Source organism: Kogia breviceps, chromosome 2, assembly GCF_026419965.1.
Source record: "Kogia breviceps isolate mKogBre1 chromosome 2, mKogBre1 haplotype 1, whole genome shotgun sequence".
Taxonomy (NCBI): domain Eukaryota; kingdom Metazoa; phylum Chordata; class Mammalia; order Artiodactyla; family Physeteridae; genus Kogia; species Kogia breviceps.
Genome location: NC_081311.1, coordinates 193,067,603 through 193,086,854, shown reverse-complemented (window position 1 = coordinate 193,086,854; position 19,252 = coordinate 193,067,603). Strand labels below are relative to the sequence as shown.

Below are 19,252 nucleotides of genomic sequence, written 5' to 3'. Positions count from 1 at the left end.
TCAGTCTAATTCCCCTGCCACCCACCAATTTACAGAGGAGGAAATTGATGCAAGAAAGAACAGTTGACAAGCCAAAGTTACACAGTCAAAGGAATTTTAAGAATTAGGACATAGGTCTTGTGTTACCACCCAGAGTCCCCCTCGGGGACTCTCGAGAGCCATAGGCTCTCGATGTGGGCAAGAGAAGGGTGAGAGAAATATCATGTGAGTCATACCTTTTATATATTTTTCTTTATATTTCCCTCCTCAAAAGTTATCAGTGCAGTGAGAGGGGTCCTGCACAGGCCCAAGGAGGCCTGGGGGTCTCTCACAGATCGACTGACTAATCAATGGAGTGGGTGTTATCACCAACCTGTCATGTGGTCGAAATTGACCAAGACCAAGGACTATCCTAATGTTTGCTGTCGGCTCTGTAAAGCCAATTAAGAAAATTTATTGATCACTGAAAACATGGATTATAAGATAAAAATTTAGATATTTGATTATTAAAACTGCATTAATCACTTATTTTTACCTCTTTTTCTGCCTCTTTTCAAAGGCCCGGTGTTGACTGTTTTTCTCCCTGAGGAAGTAGAAAAATAACATAAATGTCTCTTTTTATAACATTGCATTGCAAATAGTAGTGTTCTGCAAAAATGCCATTCAAATGTCACTTTTTAGGAGTTTACCTAGTACTTCAAGAAAAATATCAAATGCTTAGATCAGGAGTTAGGAATTTTTTCTGTAAAGGGCCAGATAGTAAATATTTAAGGTATTGTGGACCACAATCTCCTTTGTGACTACTCAACTCTGCTGTTTTATTGTAAAAGCATCCATAGACAATTCATAAATGGAAAGATGTGACTGTGTTCTGATAAAAATTTATTTACAAAGCAATTCATGGGTTGAATTTGCCCTGTGGGCCGTAATCTGTGGAACCCTGGTCTAGACTTAGTTAGTTACAGAGATGATGTTTAACTGAGATATATCCTATATTTATTTTATTCCAAGTCATTCCAAATAAAACTGAAACTGTGTTTTATGTGTTTCCCAAGCAACAGAGCAGCAAGGTGAGAAGAGTAATGAAGTTGTACATCTTTTGAGTCCTTGTTGTGTGCCAGGAACTATCCTTAGACCTTGCCTCTATTAATTTACTTTATCCTTAGAGCAAATTTCGTCAAATTAGGGACTTAGTCAAATAGGGACTAATACTATCCTTATCTTACAGGTGAGGAAATTGATATGCACAGATATAAATGCAAATTAACTAAAAGCATTGAAGATTTACTTTGATAAAGAGGCAGAGATAAAATGCAGTAATATTGGGTCTCAAGGGGGACTTCATGCTCAACTCTATAGGTCAGATAGCTGCCGCAAACCTAAACTTGATAGATTTTTGTATCAAAAGTGGTCACAAAAACGAGCAAGGACTTAAAAACTAGCCCAATGGCTCAATGAAGGGGAGCTTATATAATTGATGCCCAAGTTCCAAAAGTTGTAGGGTTAGAGATGGCACAAAAGGTTGACTTAAGAGATGTTTCAGAAAAATGTAGTATCTGATTTAATTGTTGATTTTGTCCAAAAGGATTAATCATGTCCATGTTCATGTTCAGGTCTGCCATCATTGAAAGGTATCTGTATGTTGAAGTCAGGGATGCTTTCTTGCTAAAGGCCTGTGCCCATCATTCTGTTCCCATGGCTGGAATCCTGGGTTGCTCATTTGGGTAATGCAGGTCCCAGGAGAAAATCCCCTCCAGAAAGTCCGTCATGACTAATCTTTCTTTTAAGCAGATTATGACCAGATGAGGCTGGAAAGGACTATTTCCTTCAACCAAACACAAAAGGCCTTCAGGTTGATGATGTTATCTCATATTCTGGGACTTTGCCATAACAATTACTCAAGTTTAAAAAAAAATCTCACCAAAATAAAAATGGTCCCATGATACATTTATTAATGATTTTCATCCCAAGAGAAATCACACCCCAAGATAAACATGTTCTACCTTACAAAATGTTATCCTTAGGAAGTTTATCAAGGTATTAGGGAGGTACACTGAGGAGAGATTACTAAACCTGTATAAGAGAATCATAAGCATGGCTATGGTCTTGAAGACTTAAGAGGAACAAGTGAATGGGGAAAAATGTAGACCTGGAAAGTAGATGAAGCTTTCTTTAAAAATTGCTCTAGATGGATTGGTTTCAAAGAACATTACAGTACCAAATATGGTAGTTAGTAGTTGCCAGGTATTAACGGTTATCCACACAGGTGTGGGTCTTGGTGAAACAGTCCTCTCCTGTCACTAATGATGCTGAAGTGGGAAAAGGCCAGTTCTGATTCTCTCTCTCTTTTCCTGCAAGAATCAAGGCCCACTGTCCCACAAGAAGACACTTGTGTTCTCTTGGCTCTCTCCTTGCTCTCCTCTCCCATGCGGTGATGAAATTGAAACCCCGGCTCTAACTATAACTTGAGTCTGTCCAACAGTAGCCCTTATTGGCAAACGTGCATTCTCTTGCTCTCAGCTTCTCTCTGTTTAAATATTTCTGAGACTAGTTGGTGAGTTAGACTTCTATTTCATTAAAGCCTGTTAAGGACAAACAACTTCATGGCAAACAAACAGAAACTTGCTGTACTCCAGCTCAGTTCTCAGAAATTTGGTCTGGAGACCAGATCGTATGAACAAAGTGCTGCTAAACTTTACAGGGGTTATTTGTGTGTTAGCGAGCTCCAGCACTTTATTATCTTAGATCCAGAAAGTAAAATGTCTGGACAAAGTAGGATTTAATTATTCTTGGGTCTAGCATCTTAATAAACAACTACTAATGCTATACTAAAACCCTACATTAACTCTTACAAATAATAATGTGGTCAGAAAAATCAAAAGTCATTTAAAAATAATTTTCTTAATAGTTGGAACTAACCTTTATGGGCAAAAAAGTAAATCAGGACGTTTAGGTGATCTTTTGGTTGCCTCAGAGTATCAGAGAGTCCTCAGTGTTTAAGAACAATAGAATAGGAGCCCAGTATGCCTAGATCCTAAAGCAAGTGCTAGTCTAGCCCTGTTGCACAGACCATGGTAAGGGATAGTGAGGCTGGTTCTGCCAGAACAGGCCTTCCCCACCTCCAGGTCTTGTGAAAGAGACTGCATTTCTTTCAAGAGAATCGTCAGACACCTCCCCTCAAGCCAAGGCAAAATATATTAAAGGATCAACACACGAGATGGACCTCAGTCCTTGGGACATCAGGGAAGGAGAGATTATCAGACTCATCCTTACCAGTATAAAGGTGAACGTCATGTCTAGAGTGTTCTGTGGTGGGAGAAGGGCTGAGCCAGGAGCCAGCAAGGGAATCAATGAAGAAGCATGATTCCCTTGGCCTGGTGGATGGGAGTTGAACTGGGTATTTTTGAGAGATACTCTTCCCAAAAGAACCACGTAGGGCACCGAGGTAGCTGCTGCAAGGGTGCTAACCTTCCAGAAGGACCATCCAATGTCTTCATTCCCAAGCAAGTTGGCCACCACTCACTACTGAGAGGTGGTAAAATATATTGCTTCTGCTGTTCTAGTGGGAAATTTCTAGCCAATTTTTTTTTTCCAGACAAAGAGTTTTAGATTGTAATTTGTCTATAATTTGACAAATTTGTAGCTATGATTCAGGGACTAGCTGAGCCGTGAGCAGGATCACAGCGGAGCAGCCTAGCAGGAGATGGGGTCTGTCTTATTTGTTTGCCTCACTACTCCTTCACAGCCGCTTTCTCCTGGCTGGAAGGGAAGCTCAGGGGGGTTCTACTGTCTTCTGAAAATTGCTCAGGGCAGAAGGAGGGTCTACCTCTACAGGAGAGGATGTGGTGGTGGGGGGCGGAGAACTGAGCGTCTGACTCCACAGAAAGGAGTCTTAAGATGAACTTCAGAATGATTAGTTGCTGTTCCTGCCCTTCCAGCCAGCGATGTTAGGAATCCATTAAAGATTTGGGGAATCCATTAAAGACACTCCTTGGGCTCCCTGTTCTTGATGCCGATGAGACAGCTGTCCATGGTCCTTACCTAGTCCAGTGGTAGATCTACAGAATGTGAAGCTGTATATGAAGCTGGGGTGGGCCTCAGTGGGCAGTCAGTCTCTTTATTATCATTTCACTTTACAGAGGAGTAAACTGAGGCAGAAGAGGCGAAGTGACAGACCCAAGTCCACAGGACTACCTCAGGGTGGTGGGACATGGGGCCGGACATCTTTGTCACTTGTGAGTTACACAGTGTCTTATGGCTACAACTATTTCCAGCCTCAAAAGTTACCAGTTCATGAGAGGCAGCACTTCAGTGGCCCTTGGGTCCTGGGTTTTGGTTGCAGATTCATCACCGTGTTGCTTGTTTGAGATATCATATTTCTCTCCCTGTCATGTTTTAGAAGCTGACTAAATCTGATATATTTCTCGATGGTTAGTAGCTACAGAAAGTAATTCGAGAAACAGTTCTCTTAACAAAAGCATAGAATAAAGCATGAGAATTTAGATGTTTAGTTAGTAGAATTTATTTAGGTATTTATTTCTTCTTGGTTTGCCTCTTTTCTTTGGGGCTCTGTTACTCAGAATTTCGATTCTATGTCTGCCCCTCTTTCTGAGAAAATAGAAAAATATAAAACAGATGCTGCTGAAAAAGTTTCATATATAACATAATATAATATATAATATAATATATAACAGTGCTTTTTAAAAATTCCATTTTACTTTAAATTTTCAAAAGCTTACTGCATAAAGGAAAAATAAATAACCCATAGCCTTGCACCTACTAAGCCTTGGATGGTTAACCTGGGTTCATCTTAGATTTCATTTTATTTGCCCTCACATTAACAAAAATTCATTTACATCCACATTAATAAAAAAGAATTTAAGACAGAGTATTATTCCTTATATCTCAAGGAACACTGTGAGAATAATAATAATGAGAGCTAACAGTTGTTAAGTGCTTATTGTATGCTAGACATGAACATAAGACCCTTACTTTTACTACTTTATTTTAGGGATTTTTTGCTATCCCCCTTACCAATGCAGAAACTGAAGCATCCTGAAATTAAAAAATTAAGTGAAGCAATGCAGATTTCCTTTGGTTGAGAGGCAGACTCAATGACAGTAACACAAGACTTTGGATTGTCTAGGGAGATGTGATGGTGAGCTACACAGATAAAACACAGGCCATCATCTTAGCCCTGAACGAAGGCTTTTAGACTAAAAATATCATGAAAGTGACCAAAGACCTTGTTCACATGGGTTTGGACAAAAAAATAGGATTTAAAGAACTAACCAAGAAAATATTGCCCAAGGGGAATTTGTAGAAATAGAACTTCAAGTCCTAGAAAACCTTAGGGTTAGAGATATCAAAAAAGGGTTGATTGAAACCCTATGTCAGGGGAATATGCTCTCAGATTTAGGAGGGGTGGGTGGAAAGATGGTGGGGTTTGTGCACGTGAATCTCCTGAGTGCCATGTTCAAACGTGTTGATCTCCAAAGCAGGGCCATAAAGTGCACACATTTCCTTTCCCCTTTCCTTTCCTTTCCTCTCTTCTCCTCTTCTTTGTTTTTCTTTCTTTCCTTCCTTCCTCCCCCTTTTCTCCCTTTCTTCTTTCCTTCCTTCCTTCCTTCCTTCTCTCTCTCTCTCTCTCTTTCTCTCTCTCTTTCTCTCTTTCTCTCTTTCTCCCTTCCTTCCTTCCTTCCTTCCTTCCTTCCTTCCTTCCTTCCTTCCTTCCTTTCTTTCTTTCTTTCTTTCTTTCTTTCTTTCTTTCTTTCTTTCTTTCTTTCTTTCTTTCTTTCTTTCTTTCTTTCTTTCTTTCTCTTTCTTTCAACGCCTGGACTACAATTTGGGCCTGTTCAACCATAGACATCTTAGACAAATAAAAAGTATATTTTTTCCCTCTCTATCTTTCTCTGGCACTGTTTGATTCACCTTTCGTCAAGCCTGTTGAGGCCAGATAAATTAAAGATACAAAAGTAGTCTAGTTCAGCTTACCAGAGTTCTCCTTACTGGGAGATATGGGGTTTAAGACCTGATAATTATTGTTCTTTGTGAATTTTCTTACTCAAATATCCCACAGGAAGTAGAGTGGCTGTTCTTGGGTTTCCTACCTAAATACTATTTATTGACACCAGAGGCTTGCTATAGAAGTTAAGTGTTCCCCTCCCCTCCAGGCAAGTGAGAAGGCTTCAGTCTCAAGGTGATTAATCTGTGTCTCTAAGAGTTCAAGGGAGGCAGAGATGTTTAAAGACTCAAGTCTGGAAAGTCTAGAGAGGGTGACTCTGCATTGGGAGCCAACCCCACATCCACTGGTCGTAGGACCACGAAGAGGCATGGTTCTCACGAGCCTCCCTGGGGAAGGGAGGGGCTCAGTTAGTTCTTGAGAGATACTGTATCCAGGAGGATCATTTGGAGGAAAGAGGTGACCCCAGGAGGGCTGTGGCCCTCCTAGAAGCTGGGACACTAAGAAGGAAGTGGTAAGCCATCAGTTAGATTTCCTGCATCAGGGGAACTTCAGTTGAGAAAGTCTCCCTAAAGAGAGTGAATATCTGAAGAACCCACAAATGTAGCTCATGCATCTGCCATTTCTGGGAGACATGAAGGATCTATTGTAAGAGGGCCATTCCTGCTCCTTACCACTTCCTTCTTTCCTTCCTCCTCAATTTGAATTAGCTAAAAGCAACACATACTGAATGGAAGTGTGGATGAAAGAAGAGGCTGGCCTTATCCAACTTGGTCACTACAAATTTTACGGTTTTAATATTATATCAGCTCAGTCTTTTAAATACTGAATGAGAACATCACTGCTGCTGAAAAGGATTAGCACAACTCTGGGGCTTAGCTAAGACTTCATCCTGGGGCGCGGAAAGAACTAGTTGAGAGAACAGGTTTGACAAGAAAGTAAGTAGGAGAAAGAACAAACTGTGTTTAGACTACCCATGCCAACTATTATAATAAATCAAGTATGGCAGTGAGATGTCACAAAAACTCAGAGAATAAAAGTCTTAGACTTGGGTAAATATAACCTGGGAAATAAACAAGATGATAAAGATAAGAATGGAGAAAAAAATGATAGAGATGCTAAAAATATAAGTATATATTTATTTACACTTATTTACATTTATATTCTAAAATATATTTAACATATAATAATAATATATTTAAATATATATATAGAAATAACCAGAAGAAATGGAAACAAAATATATCTGAATATGTTTCAACTCCAGAAGGAAAATCTTGCCACCTCTACAGTGTTGTATAAACCCAACAGCAGTATTTTATATGATGTGATGTAAAAGAATGAACAAAAGGAATAAAGTATCCAAGAAAAAGATTAGTAGAATGGGAGAGGGGTGGGAAAAAGAAGAGAGATGAAGAAGAGGAAGAAAACAAAGAATGAGATAGAAATGAAAATTACAGAGCTTAATTCAGAGAATGGAGGGTCACTTATCTCTACTGCACCAACACGGTGTGGTATGTGCTTATTAGTTTGTTTTAAATAACTGTGTTTAGATCTGATGTGATACCAGGAGTCTGGCTTCTGCTTAACTGATTAAGTTCTCTCTTTTCTGTTTATCCTCCTTTGGTTGAGAGCTGTGTTCATCAGTTACAACAAACTTTTCTAACGCTTTCTCTCTTATTTCTCACTCAGGGCTGGCTTGTCTCTGGCCACAAAGCTCTGTGTTGCATCCAAGTTCCAGCTCCTTTTATTGCCAGAGGGCCTCAGGTGACAACAACGCTGGGTTTGAACCAAAGGAGAGTCTGAATTTTCCTCTTTATTTGAGGAAATCAGTGACTTTGGATGAAAACATGGAGAACAAGTAAACAGATTGCTATATGTCACTCATAATCATCCTTTTTTTTTTCTTCCATAGCAATAGAGTTACAGCCAGACCCTTGGTTGCCTGTCTAGAGATTATATTTCTTAGCCTCACCTCACAGCTAGCTCTGGCCATGTGACTAAGGGTTCTCCAATAGGATGTGAGCAGAAAACTCTGGGTCTTTCCTTTAAAAGAAATATGTGGGTGATATCCCTGTCAAGAAAAGGCAGTAAACAAATCATCTGGATTCTTGAAGAAGAAAAGCAAAATAACAGAAGAAATAATTGAAGATAAGTTCAAGAAAAAGTTTTCTGAAATTATTTTAAAAATGAATATACATATCATAGGTACATGTATTTTCACTCTGTAGCAGAGAAAATTGACTCCAGTCAACCCTGAAAATTATTCCAGCAAACTTACCATACTTTAAAGAATTGAATGGGCAGCCTGGGCAAAACAACCAAGTCATTTTCAAGGGAGAGGGATCTCGTTGGCTATACAATTTTCCATAACAACATTTAATGCCACAGAAAAAAACTACAAGACGTACAATATACTTCTAGGAGTAAAGAATGAGCAAATTATTTTCAGGTATAAATAATAAAAACAAATACTTTTGAAAAGGGAAATTCTGGAAATACTATTCCTATGAGTAATTGTTCCTTTGAGAAGACTACTAGAGGATCCACTTCAGCAAACCAAGACAGGACTGGAAAAATTTTGGCAAAAGGATTAAAATTAAAATGGAGATGAGGTGACAGACCAGGGTATAAATGTATATGCCCTTACAATATAGAAATGATATAATATTTTTAAAAATTGGGAGGAAGGGAGAAATATGGGTGGTAGGGCAAGGTCATAGTTTGTTCTACAGCTAGGAGTCAAAGGATATTATTTGGGTAAATAAAGGATAAATATAAAACACATTTAATAGCTAAAAATAAAGTGAACATCATGGCCTAAATTGGGTGAGAGGGGAAAGAGAAATAGGACATACACTAATTTTATAAATCTCCTGGGTGGGAAATTAATGGGTTCTGTCTAAAGAGAGGACCAAAGGTATCATATAAAGGTAATTCTAAGAGTAACCACTATAACAAAAGTACAAACCTTTGTAAATATCAGAAGTATATACTCCCAACCAATGGAAATATGGGAAATGAGCAGGGACTCAACCATTCATTTCTTTTAAGGGAAAGACCCAAAAGAGGCTCACGTTTTTTCTACTCAGATGCCATAGTCGCTTGGCAGGGCAGGGAAAGCTGGGAGGGTTAGTGGCAGCTAAGCAGTCATATGCCCAGCTGTAACCACTACCACAAAAATGCAAACCTTCCTAAGTATCACAAGTACACACATGCACATAAATGCACTGAAGACAGAATGCAGAATGTTGACATTTTTAATATCTAAGACACTAGAACAAGATGAATCAACAATATAAATTAATATGATAGGAACAAGTTCAAACACTTTGGTCCTAAAAATAAAAATAGATGGATTTAACTCACTTATTTAAATAAAATATTTTAAGATTAATTACAAAGTAAACCCCAACTTTTAACCATATACAAAAGACTCAAGTAAAAACATATTTTTAAATGTTGAAAATAAATGTATAGACAAAGATATATTCAGCATACATCAACAAAAAGAAACCAGGGAGTCATGATCTGAATCTCAAAGGAGGTGTAATTCAGGCCAAAAAGTTTTAAGCAAGTAGAAAATACAGGAAATACCATGAGAGGTAAAAACACTCTACTAGTAGACAATTTTATTGTTATGTCCCTCAGTCCACAGGTGATCAAGTGGACAAAATGAGGAGGCTATGAAAGACCCAAATAATATGTTTTATTTTTATTATTATTATTATTTTTGCGTACGCAGGCCTCTCACTGTTGTGGCCTCTCCCGTTGCGGAGCACAGGCTCCGGACGCGCAGGCTCAGTGGCCATGGCTCACGGGCCCAGACGCTCTGCGGCATGTGGGATCTTCCCGGACCGGGGCACGAACCCGTGTCCCCTGCATCGGCAGGCGGATTCTCAACCACTGCGCCACCGGGGAAGCCCCAAATAATAAGTTTTAACAGGGTTGATATTATTGATACATATTCAACTCCATACCCAGAAAATAGAAATAGGGAATGTACATTTTCTCCCACCCTCTCTTAAGTAACTCTTGGGTCAAAGAGTAAATATAAATCCAAATTGCAGGCTATCTGGCAAACAACAATAATAAAATGTTGCCTATGAGAACAGATCTATCATTTAATTTAAAAAACTAATTCTAGAAAGAATGAAAATATGTGTACATACAGCCAATTTTCATTATTCACAGATTCCATATTTGTGAAGTCACCCACTCCCTCAAGTTGATTTGCAACCCCCAAATCAGTACTCAGGGCACTTTCATGGTCATTCATGGTGATGTGCAGAGCAGGGAAACATCTGAGTTGCCGGCCGCACCTGTTCCCAGATGAGGTCGAACAAGGCAATGCTCTGTCTCCTTGTTTCAGCTTATTCTGTAAACAAGTGTCCTTTTGCCGACTATTCAGTTCCATGTTTTTCTCATTTTTGTGTTTCCTGTTGGTGATTTGGCTGCTTAAAATGGCCCCCAAGCCTAGTGCTGAAGTGCTGTCTAGTGTTCCTAAGACTGTGATGTGCCTTATGGAGAAAATCTGTGTGTTAGATAAGCTCCGATCAGGCATGAGTTGCAGTGCTGTCGGCTGTGGGTTCAACATTCATGAATCAACATATATATTAAGTTAGGGTCTTTAAACGGAAACACTCAGAAAACAAAGATTATATATTTATTGGTTTACAAAAATGTGACCAGAGGCTCACAGGAACCAAACCCTGTATTTCTCCTGGGAGCAAAGGTACAAGATTAGCTATGTTTGTGTTTGGGGTGATCCGTGAAACCTATATACCATGAAAAATGAGAACTGGCTGTATATGTATACACACACACACACACAATTATTTTCAGAGTTCACCCACTTTTTTCATTGTTTTTTATTTCAGTTATTATACTTTTCAATCTCAATTTCTATTTGGTTGTTTGTTTGTTTTTTTTAAAATATATATGGTTTTGAAACTTGATGAATGAATGTGCGGTGGGGGTTAGGAAAAATGGAGGAATCAAACACATCTTCTACACTTTTGGCTCAAGCAACTGAGTAGAATTAGTGCCATTTACTGAGATAAGGGTGAGTGGTGGTGGATGACAGGTTTGGGAGTGAAATAAAGGAATCTGTTTCATGTGTCAAGTTTGAGACTCCAAGTGGAAGTTTGGAGTAGGAAGTTGAACTTATGACTTGGCAGTTCAATAGAGGCATCAAAGGAGGTGAAGTATAATTGGCAGTCATTAACATATTGATGGAATTTATAGCTACCAGACTGGATGAAATCCCTAGGGATGAAATCTCTGGTACATGCCAACACGTAGATATCAGGAAGCCATGAAGGGACCATCACCACCGATAGAGCCACCACTATCGACACTATCATCAACGTCACCAACAAGTGACCAGAAAGGAGCTATTAGCAAGTAGGAGACCGTGATGGTCCAGAAGACAAGAGAGTGCATCACGTTCCCCCAGCTTACTCACCTGATCACAGTGATGCCAAGGCTTGCCAGGTATTAGGAGAAAAGAGGCAGCCAATGACCTCCCAGTCAGAAAGACCGTGATCAGGACACCCTCTGATAAGCTGCACCAGCCTCATCCTCTTGACTAGAGAAACCAGCTTGTTAGGGACAGATCCCTTCAGGTCTAACGCCCAGGCTCCTGGGAAGATGTTTGCCTGCCCGTGCACACTGCTCTCCGCACCTGCTGCCTACCCCTGCCTCACCCATGAGGTCAGCAGGGCCACTCATCTACGGTCACTCTGTATAGTCCTCTTGGGAGCCTGTGGTGTAGAGGCAGCCTCACCCTCACAAAGAGATCTACAGAGAACCCTCATTAGCCAACAACATTGATTACTACATCACTATCCATGACAAAGAACTAACTACGAAAAATTACCAACCTTCTAATTGTAGTTTGCTGACATTTCTCTATCCCTCCCTTTATTTTAATGTCTTTTTTTGGCTTTAAGTATACAATCATATATTTGGATTAAACTTTTCACAAACTGATAGAATGAATTTATTCATTTAAGTTACTATCCAACACATTCTTGGATGCATCAATATGCAGAAGCTTAACTATTTCTAATGCAGAGTCTCTTCTTACCTGCCGCACAGCAGGAAGAAGGAATTCCTCTGATGCTATAGGAACTTTAACCTGGGGCCAGGACAGACGGAGGAGGAAATCATTCCAAGTGTTTGGGGTATGACACTGGGCTGAACTTGCGGAATTAGTACTTTTCTGTTTCAACATGGTGGAAAAATACGGAGGTTCCCCCGTTGCATTTAGCACCTAAGGTTGCTAGATTGTGGGGCTGTGTCAACAAGTATATGTGTCACTGGGAACCATTGTTGTGACCGGACCCTGGGCTATGTGGCAAATGAGACCCCTGACTCTTTGCCTCTGGGTGAAACTCAGAGTTTTCAAGAAAGGGAAGCTCTGGGTTCACTTCTTTCTTCTCTGGAAGTAGGGGTCACTGTGAATTATCCTGCCACATTATAGGACGAGCTATGGGAACCTCATCTGCAGCCAACAGAATTCTACCCAGTCTTTAGCATGAGCACAAGCTTGGCCAAAGTCTTTCAAAATCTTGGCCTCTCTGCTGAAGCCTTCTATACCTCTGTTTTGGGGCATATCCCAAATCTGGTTTTTCCTTCCATTATGCCAAATTCCCATGCTACACCAGTAATGATGCTCAGGTTTGAAGTCTGTTTGTATATCTTCACCCAAAATGGGTACCATGAAGGAAGAAAGGGTTTTAGCAGTCATTAGTATAGATGTGGTCTGATTTTCCAGGAAAGAGAAGTTGTAGAAGTGTTGAGAGTGTGAAATGGGTAAATAGAGCCATGAAAATTGACGTGGGATGAGGCCCATAAGGATGAGGTCTGGTAAATAGAACGTGTATCAAGAAGAGTCCTCAGTATTTGGAGATCAAAGAAAAACTGCAGAAAGTATTTTAATGATACTGGGAATAATAATTAGCCTATAAGTAGTAATGCTTATTAAATATAAGATATAGTTTAAAAAAAGATATCGTAAACATCCTCACGTAAATACTGAACAAATCATTTACATTATGTATTTAGGTGAAGGCAAGAAAGGAAGTTTGAAAAAAAAATGATAAAGATCACAAGCTGATTCAGATTTAGCAACAAGATAGGAGGCTGAAGTAGAAACATTTCTATACATCTTATTTTACTGTTTTTAAAACTTTCCAGGTCTTTTTTTTTTCTATTTCCGCCAACACAATCCAACTCTATGGGCCTGTGTTTCTTACAAGGCTAAGTAATCAAATTCCAGAGAGCAGATTTTTTAAATGTAAGTCTTCGTAACTAACGGAATTACAGAAGGAGGAGGAAGAGTGCCCTCAAACTCCCCTCCATAGCTGCAGAAGGAGAGAGAGCAGTCTGTACCACAAAACTAACATGAAGAATTGATTTGACAGTATTAAATTGAGAAATGTCATAAGAAGATAAGTCTTGTAAAATACGGAGACATGTCTGTTTGTAACCATCACCAGTTTGTTCTGTTCTCTGTAATATAAACTTGTCCTTGAAAGAGTTATTTGAAGGAGTCTTGTAATAACCCCCTCATCTGAAATTACTGCCACTTCTTATGAAGACACTTTCTTCAGAAACTTAATTCTGATTGATTGTCTTGATCATTTGGGGGCCTGGCCGTAATATTTTAAGTGACATTTGGATCCTTAAACTGTATAGATGCTTGTAACATTTTATATGGCATCAGAAGAAGATCCTTGGCATTGATTTCCTCATATGCAAATGGATAATAAAATGACCATAGATTTCCTATTTAAATAAGGATTTTGAGAGTCTTGTCTCACTTAAATTTATTCCAGCTATTTTGTAATGGGAAAAAAAGATATTCACAGAGGGAAACAAATGGCTTCTGCATATAAATTTTTTTAAGGTGTATGAAAATTCTTAGTAGAAGAACATTAAATAAGATGTGAATAAATGGGTATAAGTCTTTGTTCTCCCCAAATTAATCTGCAACTTCAATGCATTTCTAATTAGAACTTCCAATGAACTTGGGAAGGAAATGGGGGAATCTTCTTGAGTTAATTTTAAAATTCACCCCCAGTGAATCATCAGTCTGGTGCTACTCCTGAGCTCTCCTTTATCTTCTGCAATTTTCTTGTAAAAGAAAAACTAATATACAGACAAGCAAAGACACTGTGTGATCAAAGTGGTGATTGAAATCATAATGTAATAGTGTAAGGAATATTTTTAAAATTCTCACCTCACATATACACAAATAGGCAAAACTCACAGGGTTTTGGATGTAAATATTAAAAATGATAAGGTACTTCAAATATTCTAGAATCAAATATAAAACAATATTTTTAAAATCTTCAGCTAGAAGCTGTTGTAAAAATGATAGGAAACCAAAGAACTAGAGAGAAAAAAGCTAACAAGTTTGATTCCTAAAAATTTATAACTTCTCTAGGACAAAGTATTCCATTAACAAACCTAAAAGAAAAACAACAAATGGGACAAAATGTTAGGAACATATAGAATCAAGATTTAATGTACATGTATATCATATAAAGATTTCTATATTCATTCAGCATGGTGAGAAAAATACAAACACCACAGCATGACTGAGCATTCTATGACAAAGAGTTCTATGAAGAAGAAAAACAAATGACCAATAACAAATGGAAAATAACCACACTAAAAATGAAAATAGTATATGTTAAAGCATCTCTTAAAAAAGACTTTTTATAGTTCAATTTAAAATGTTAAATATTTTAATTTTCTAGGTATGATATAATAATTTTAAGAGGGAGTGTACGCATAGAATTATCCTATTTAGATAAATAAAACTACATTGCAAAATGTGTTAACACATGCATAGAAAAATTCTGGAAAGATATATAACAGTGTTTATAAGAAACATTTTAAAATCAGCATAAAAAGCAATGTGAAGATATGAGCATTTTGAAAAAATAGTTACTTTAAAAGGCATAATTTTTTTGTCTTATTAAAGGTATAGAAAATAATAATAAACTTTAGCATTAAAAAATAGTTGGTTTGTAACATGAAAATCTAGTAAATTCTTATGCACTCTTACTTCTTTTCTCACTGTGTTTTCCCAAAATAGAATCGCTTCCAGTATCCGTGGCATCTAGAAAGTAACAGGTGGTGATCAGAAACTGTAAAAAATTTGAAACTGTAAAAACTGTAAAACTTTGAAAACTCTCTTCACTACTTATGTGCATCAGTTTCCTCATTTATGAAACAGGAATAACAAGAGTTATGCTGTTCAGGTTTTAAATTTCTTATGAAGATTAAATAAGATCTTAGTTGCAAAAGCTAATGAGAAATCACCGTGTAAATCAGCACGTGTAAATCACGTGCTAGAGAGCATCCTTCAAAACTATATGGTGTGTTTATGAATAGTTGTCTGAGGTCTTTTATTCCTGTCAGAGCAAAGGACCATTTATTTGTCTTTTGAGGCCTTTCCAAGGTTGTGACAAAGTGACACTATTATCTACCAGCAGAAGAGCACTTTTATTTCTTTGCTCCGTGATATTGCCATTTTTACCAGTGTATTTCAACGACATCATCCATGTATAATCAACAGGACCCATTCTGTTAAACAGAATTCTTTTCTCCCTGCAGTTCCCCAGTGGGTCAGTTCAAGCAAATGAAGAGGGGAATGGGATTCTGACATGGACTGGATGTTCTCCTTGTCAAAGTATGTTTAGAGTCAAGTGCAGCAGGAACTGGAGCTCTGATTTCAGACTCCTGACATCCTGCAGCACAGGCCCTGTGACCTTCACCTTACATAACTGGCTTGTCCCCTGTTGTGAGCTGGTACGAGTTCTCCTTGAACACCGATCACCTCCCACACCTCCCACAGGGTCTGTGGTGTCTGCTGAACCACCTCTACCCTGACCTTGGGTGTCCTTACCCATCATGTCAATGCTTGGCTACTTTCAGTCCTTGCTTCTTGGCTTCTAGACACACTTTTTGAAAAACACATGACACGGCAACACCTCTCAGGTCCTTGGAGCTCTGTTCCTAAGTTACGATTTGTAAAGAATTTTCATTTGCACCCCTCCCCTCACTTCTGAGCAGCCACCTTCGGCGGACTCCCACATCACAGGGTGACTCTGCCTCTGAGGTCGCTTCCTCTTCCTGCTGGCCCTCGCTGCCCTCGTCCCTTCCTTTTTATCTGCCTTTTCTCTTTTTCTCTTTGCCCAAAATATGAATCTTTGTTTTTCTATTTTTTCTTTATATGCTTTTCCCATCCATCCGTTAATGATGTTTATGTATACATTTGTACTTACTTTTATGTGACATTATTCTTTTCCAGCAATATTATTTATTACATTCATATGTGTATATATATACATAATTCAATTATTAAAATAATTTTTATAGATATCCTCATATAAATACTATAAGAAACTAATTTTTACCAGACAAATTCCAAACGTTGGAATACAGAAAGTGGACTTTTTTTCTATTCGCTCAACAAGTTTGCTGAGCATCTTTCATGTACCAGGGGCCGAAGTGAGTGATTATGGTGCACGAAGAGTGAATGCTTGTCAAGCTTATGAGCAACCGGGGAACTGACACTTAATGAGTGAATACATTGAAACATGGAGAATGTTAGGACACAGATTGTACAGGATACTCTGGGGATGCAGAAGGCAGGAGGAACTAGCAGAGTTTGAGATGAGGGACCTCTTCTGGAGGAGGTATCATGGAAGAAGTAGTTAACCAGATTAGGGAGAAAGGTGACTGAGACGATAGTTCCAAATGGATGGAGAAGCATGTGCAAAGGTCTGGAAGTAACCGAAAGGAGTTTAGTATGTCTGAACAGAGAGTGAGAGAATGAGATTGAATGGTGAGAACGGAGAAAGAAGGAGGAGCCTCAGGTATGGAGCTTTGGAGATCACATGAAGAAGAATTAACTTATTCTTAAAGAAAATCAAATGCTATTTGGCTATTTTGTAGGAAAGCAGCATGAACATAATTGCATTTTTGAAAGATCAATTGAGCTAAATCACTTAGAATGTGTTTGGTGGGAACGATACGAGAAGGAGGACAAATAGGAGCCTGTAGACCTAGTTCAGGTGAGAAGTGATATAGATATGGATGAGAGTGCTGGCATGGAGATGGAAATAAATGGACAGGGTGGAGACATAGAAAAGGAATAATTGATAGAGTTAGGTGACAGATGGGGTACATCAACTGAGGACATGGCTGTGTCACTGATGACTGAGAATTTCAACTTGAAAGAATGAGTCAGTTAATAAGTGGTTTAGAGATCACAAACACTGGAGGAGTAGATGCTTTCTTTAGGGGGCAAAGATGATGTGCTCAGTTTTAAACGTGTTGAGTTTGAGAGACATCTAAGTGGAGAAGTCTAGAACCTTCAGGACCTTAGCAAGAGGCCTTTCTGACACTTGGATAATTGAGTTTGGAAGCTTAGAAGGCAGAGCTGGGCTGGAAATGTGTGTTTAGGAACCATTAGATTGTAGATGGTGATTGAAACCATAAGAGTACATGAAACCCCTTTGGTGAGGTACCTTGTAATCTGGGTGAGTTACAGGAGCCACTTTGATACCTGGGGACACCTTACCCTGAAAACTCACTGCTAGTGTGAATCACCCCTTGTGCCAATGTTACTTTTGTCTCGTGGTCATCTCAGATCCCACCATTTCTCCATCTCTCTCTTTTCTTTCTTTTACACTGCCCCTTTCTCTCTCTACCATTTTTCTCTCATCTTTTAACCCTTTATCTATGCAGTTATCTCTGTGCCTCATCTTTATTCCTCTCCATTGATTGCTTCCTGTATGTATCTCATGTCATCTAGTTTTCTATGCTCCTGTCTCTGGATCTAGTTTTACTGTTGAAGTAATCCTCTTTATATTGTCACATCACTTTCTGTTTTCTCTTTGCTTCAGTTTGTTTCTCTTAATCTTGTGTTGATCTTTTGGCTTTAAAAAAATTACAATCTTTGTGTTTATCTATATTTTCTTCGATCATATTTGGCTTCGTCTCACAGTTTACCGCTTTCATTGTCACCATCTGCCTGCTTTTCTGACACTGACCACACTATTGACTATTATTCGTTCTCTATGAGCTTTCTACATCACAGGACTGTCCGTCAGTCACAGACTTTATTATCATGTTTCTGGTAAACTTCCTAAAGGTATCTTGAAAATTATCCATCTTCCTCTACAAAACTTCCCAATCTCGTGATATTTGGATCTCATGTCCACTTAGAAAAACTTGACACTTACTCAGATATCTTTTAATTTGAAGAAACTTACTCAGATATCTTTTCAGCCTAATTTTTCAATTATTTCTCCTTGCATTATCCACTTAGCATCACCTCCCGCCACCCAGAAGCTGAGCTCTTCTTTCTCTTTTGGCTCCTTCAAACCTGCTGAAAACTGTCCAAATCTGTGCACAGGCCTGTCTGTATACGGTGTGTGCATGTATGGCAATGTTCTGGGGGAGAGCCAGGTAAAGAAGGAAGAGCCTTTCCTCTGTGCAGACAGTAAAACAAAGATAACTGAGAACTAGTATCACAATTGGCTTTTCTATCACATGTTAATAGATTGGCATCTCTTCCGAGTCTCTTCCTCTATTTATTTTTAGAGCTTTGAATCCACAGGACATTGAAGGGAAATAAGGAAACAGCAGACTGTAGACGGCAATCAGGAAACAGACTTTGATGTGGTCATGCTGATCTATGTTCGAAGCTCAGATGGGCTGAAGAAAAATACACCTGCTCCAATGACTACACCTCATATCCAACAGAGATTTTCTCTGTCTCTTTCAATCTAGCCACACCTCCTCCTCCTCCTTTTCTTCAATTTTCTGCCCATGTGTGAACTTCGCTGTCCCTGATTTCTCTTATCTTCTGTGTTGATTTCTCTCATTTCATCAGTTATACTCTTAATATCTGTTCCTTTTTATTTCTCTGTTCATCCTTTTAGGCATTATCCTTCTAGGTGTTCTGTATATCACACAACTGGTTCCATTCCTACCCTCTCTGTTTCTTTATGGTTTTTGCTTTTTCCCTCTCAATCTGAACATATATTTCAAAATCCACACCAATACTGGTGGTTATATACCCACCACCAATATATATACATATATATGTATATATGTGTGTATATGTATACACACACATATGTATATATACATATACATATGTATTTATTATTGTTGCTAAATAAGTTTTCTTGCATCAGGCACTGATACATTCCCCTGTGAATATGCCAGGTCCCTCGTATCTCCTCTTTGGACTCTGATCATGTGACACAGCTCTTATCT

At 38.6% G+C, this 19,252-nt stretch overlaps 1 protein-coding gene and 1 long non-coding RNA gene across 11 annotated transcripts in view; one reads left to right on the top strand and one right to left on the bottom strand.

The window, feature by feature from the left end:
- SP100 (SP100 nuclear antigen) overlaps positions 1-19,252 on the bottom strand; it is a 98,547-nt gene that overhangs the window by 20,495 nt on the left and 58,800 nt on the right. For all 9 annotated transcript variants that reach the window (XM_067027151.1, XM_067027156.1, XM_067027153.1 and 6 more), the window contains 2 exons: positions 15,024-15,077; positions 515-562 (listed from right to left, as the gene is read on the bottom strand). In XM_067027151.1, the coding sequence (XP_066883252.1) occupies positions 515-562; positions 15,024-15,077 (102 nt within the window). The remainder of the gene's footprint in view (positions 1-514; positions 563-15,023; positions 15,078-19,252) is intronic.
- LOC131750537 (uncharacterized) overlaps positions 1-19,252 on the top strand; it is an 88,280-nt gene that overhangs the window by 49,392 nt on the left and 19,636 nt on the right. The gene's annotated exons all lie outside the window — the stretch shown is intronic.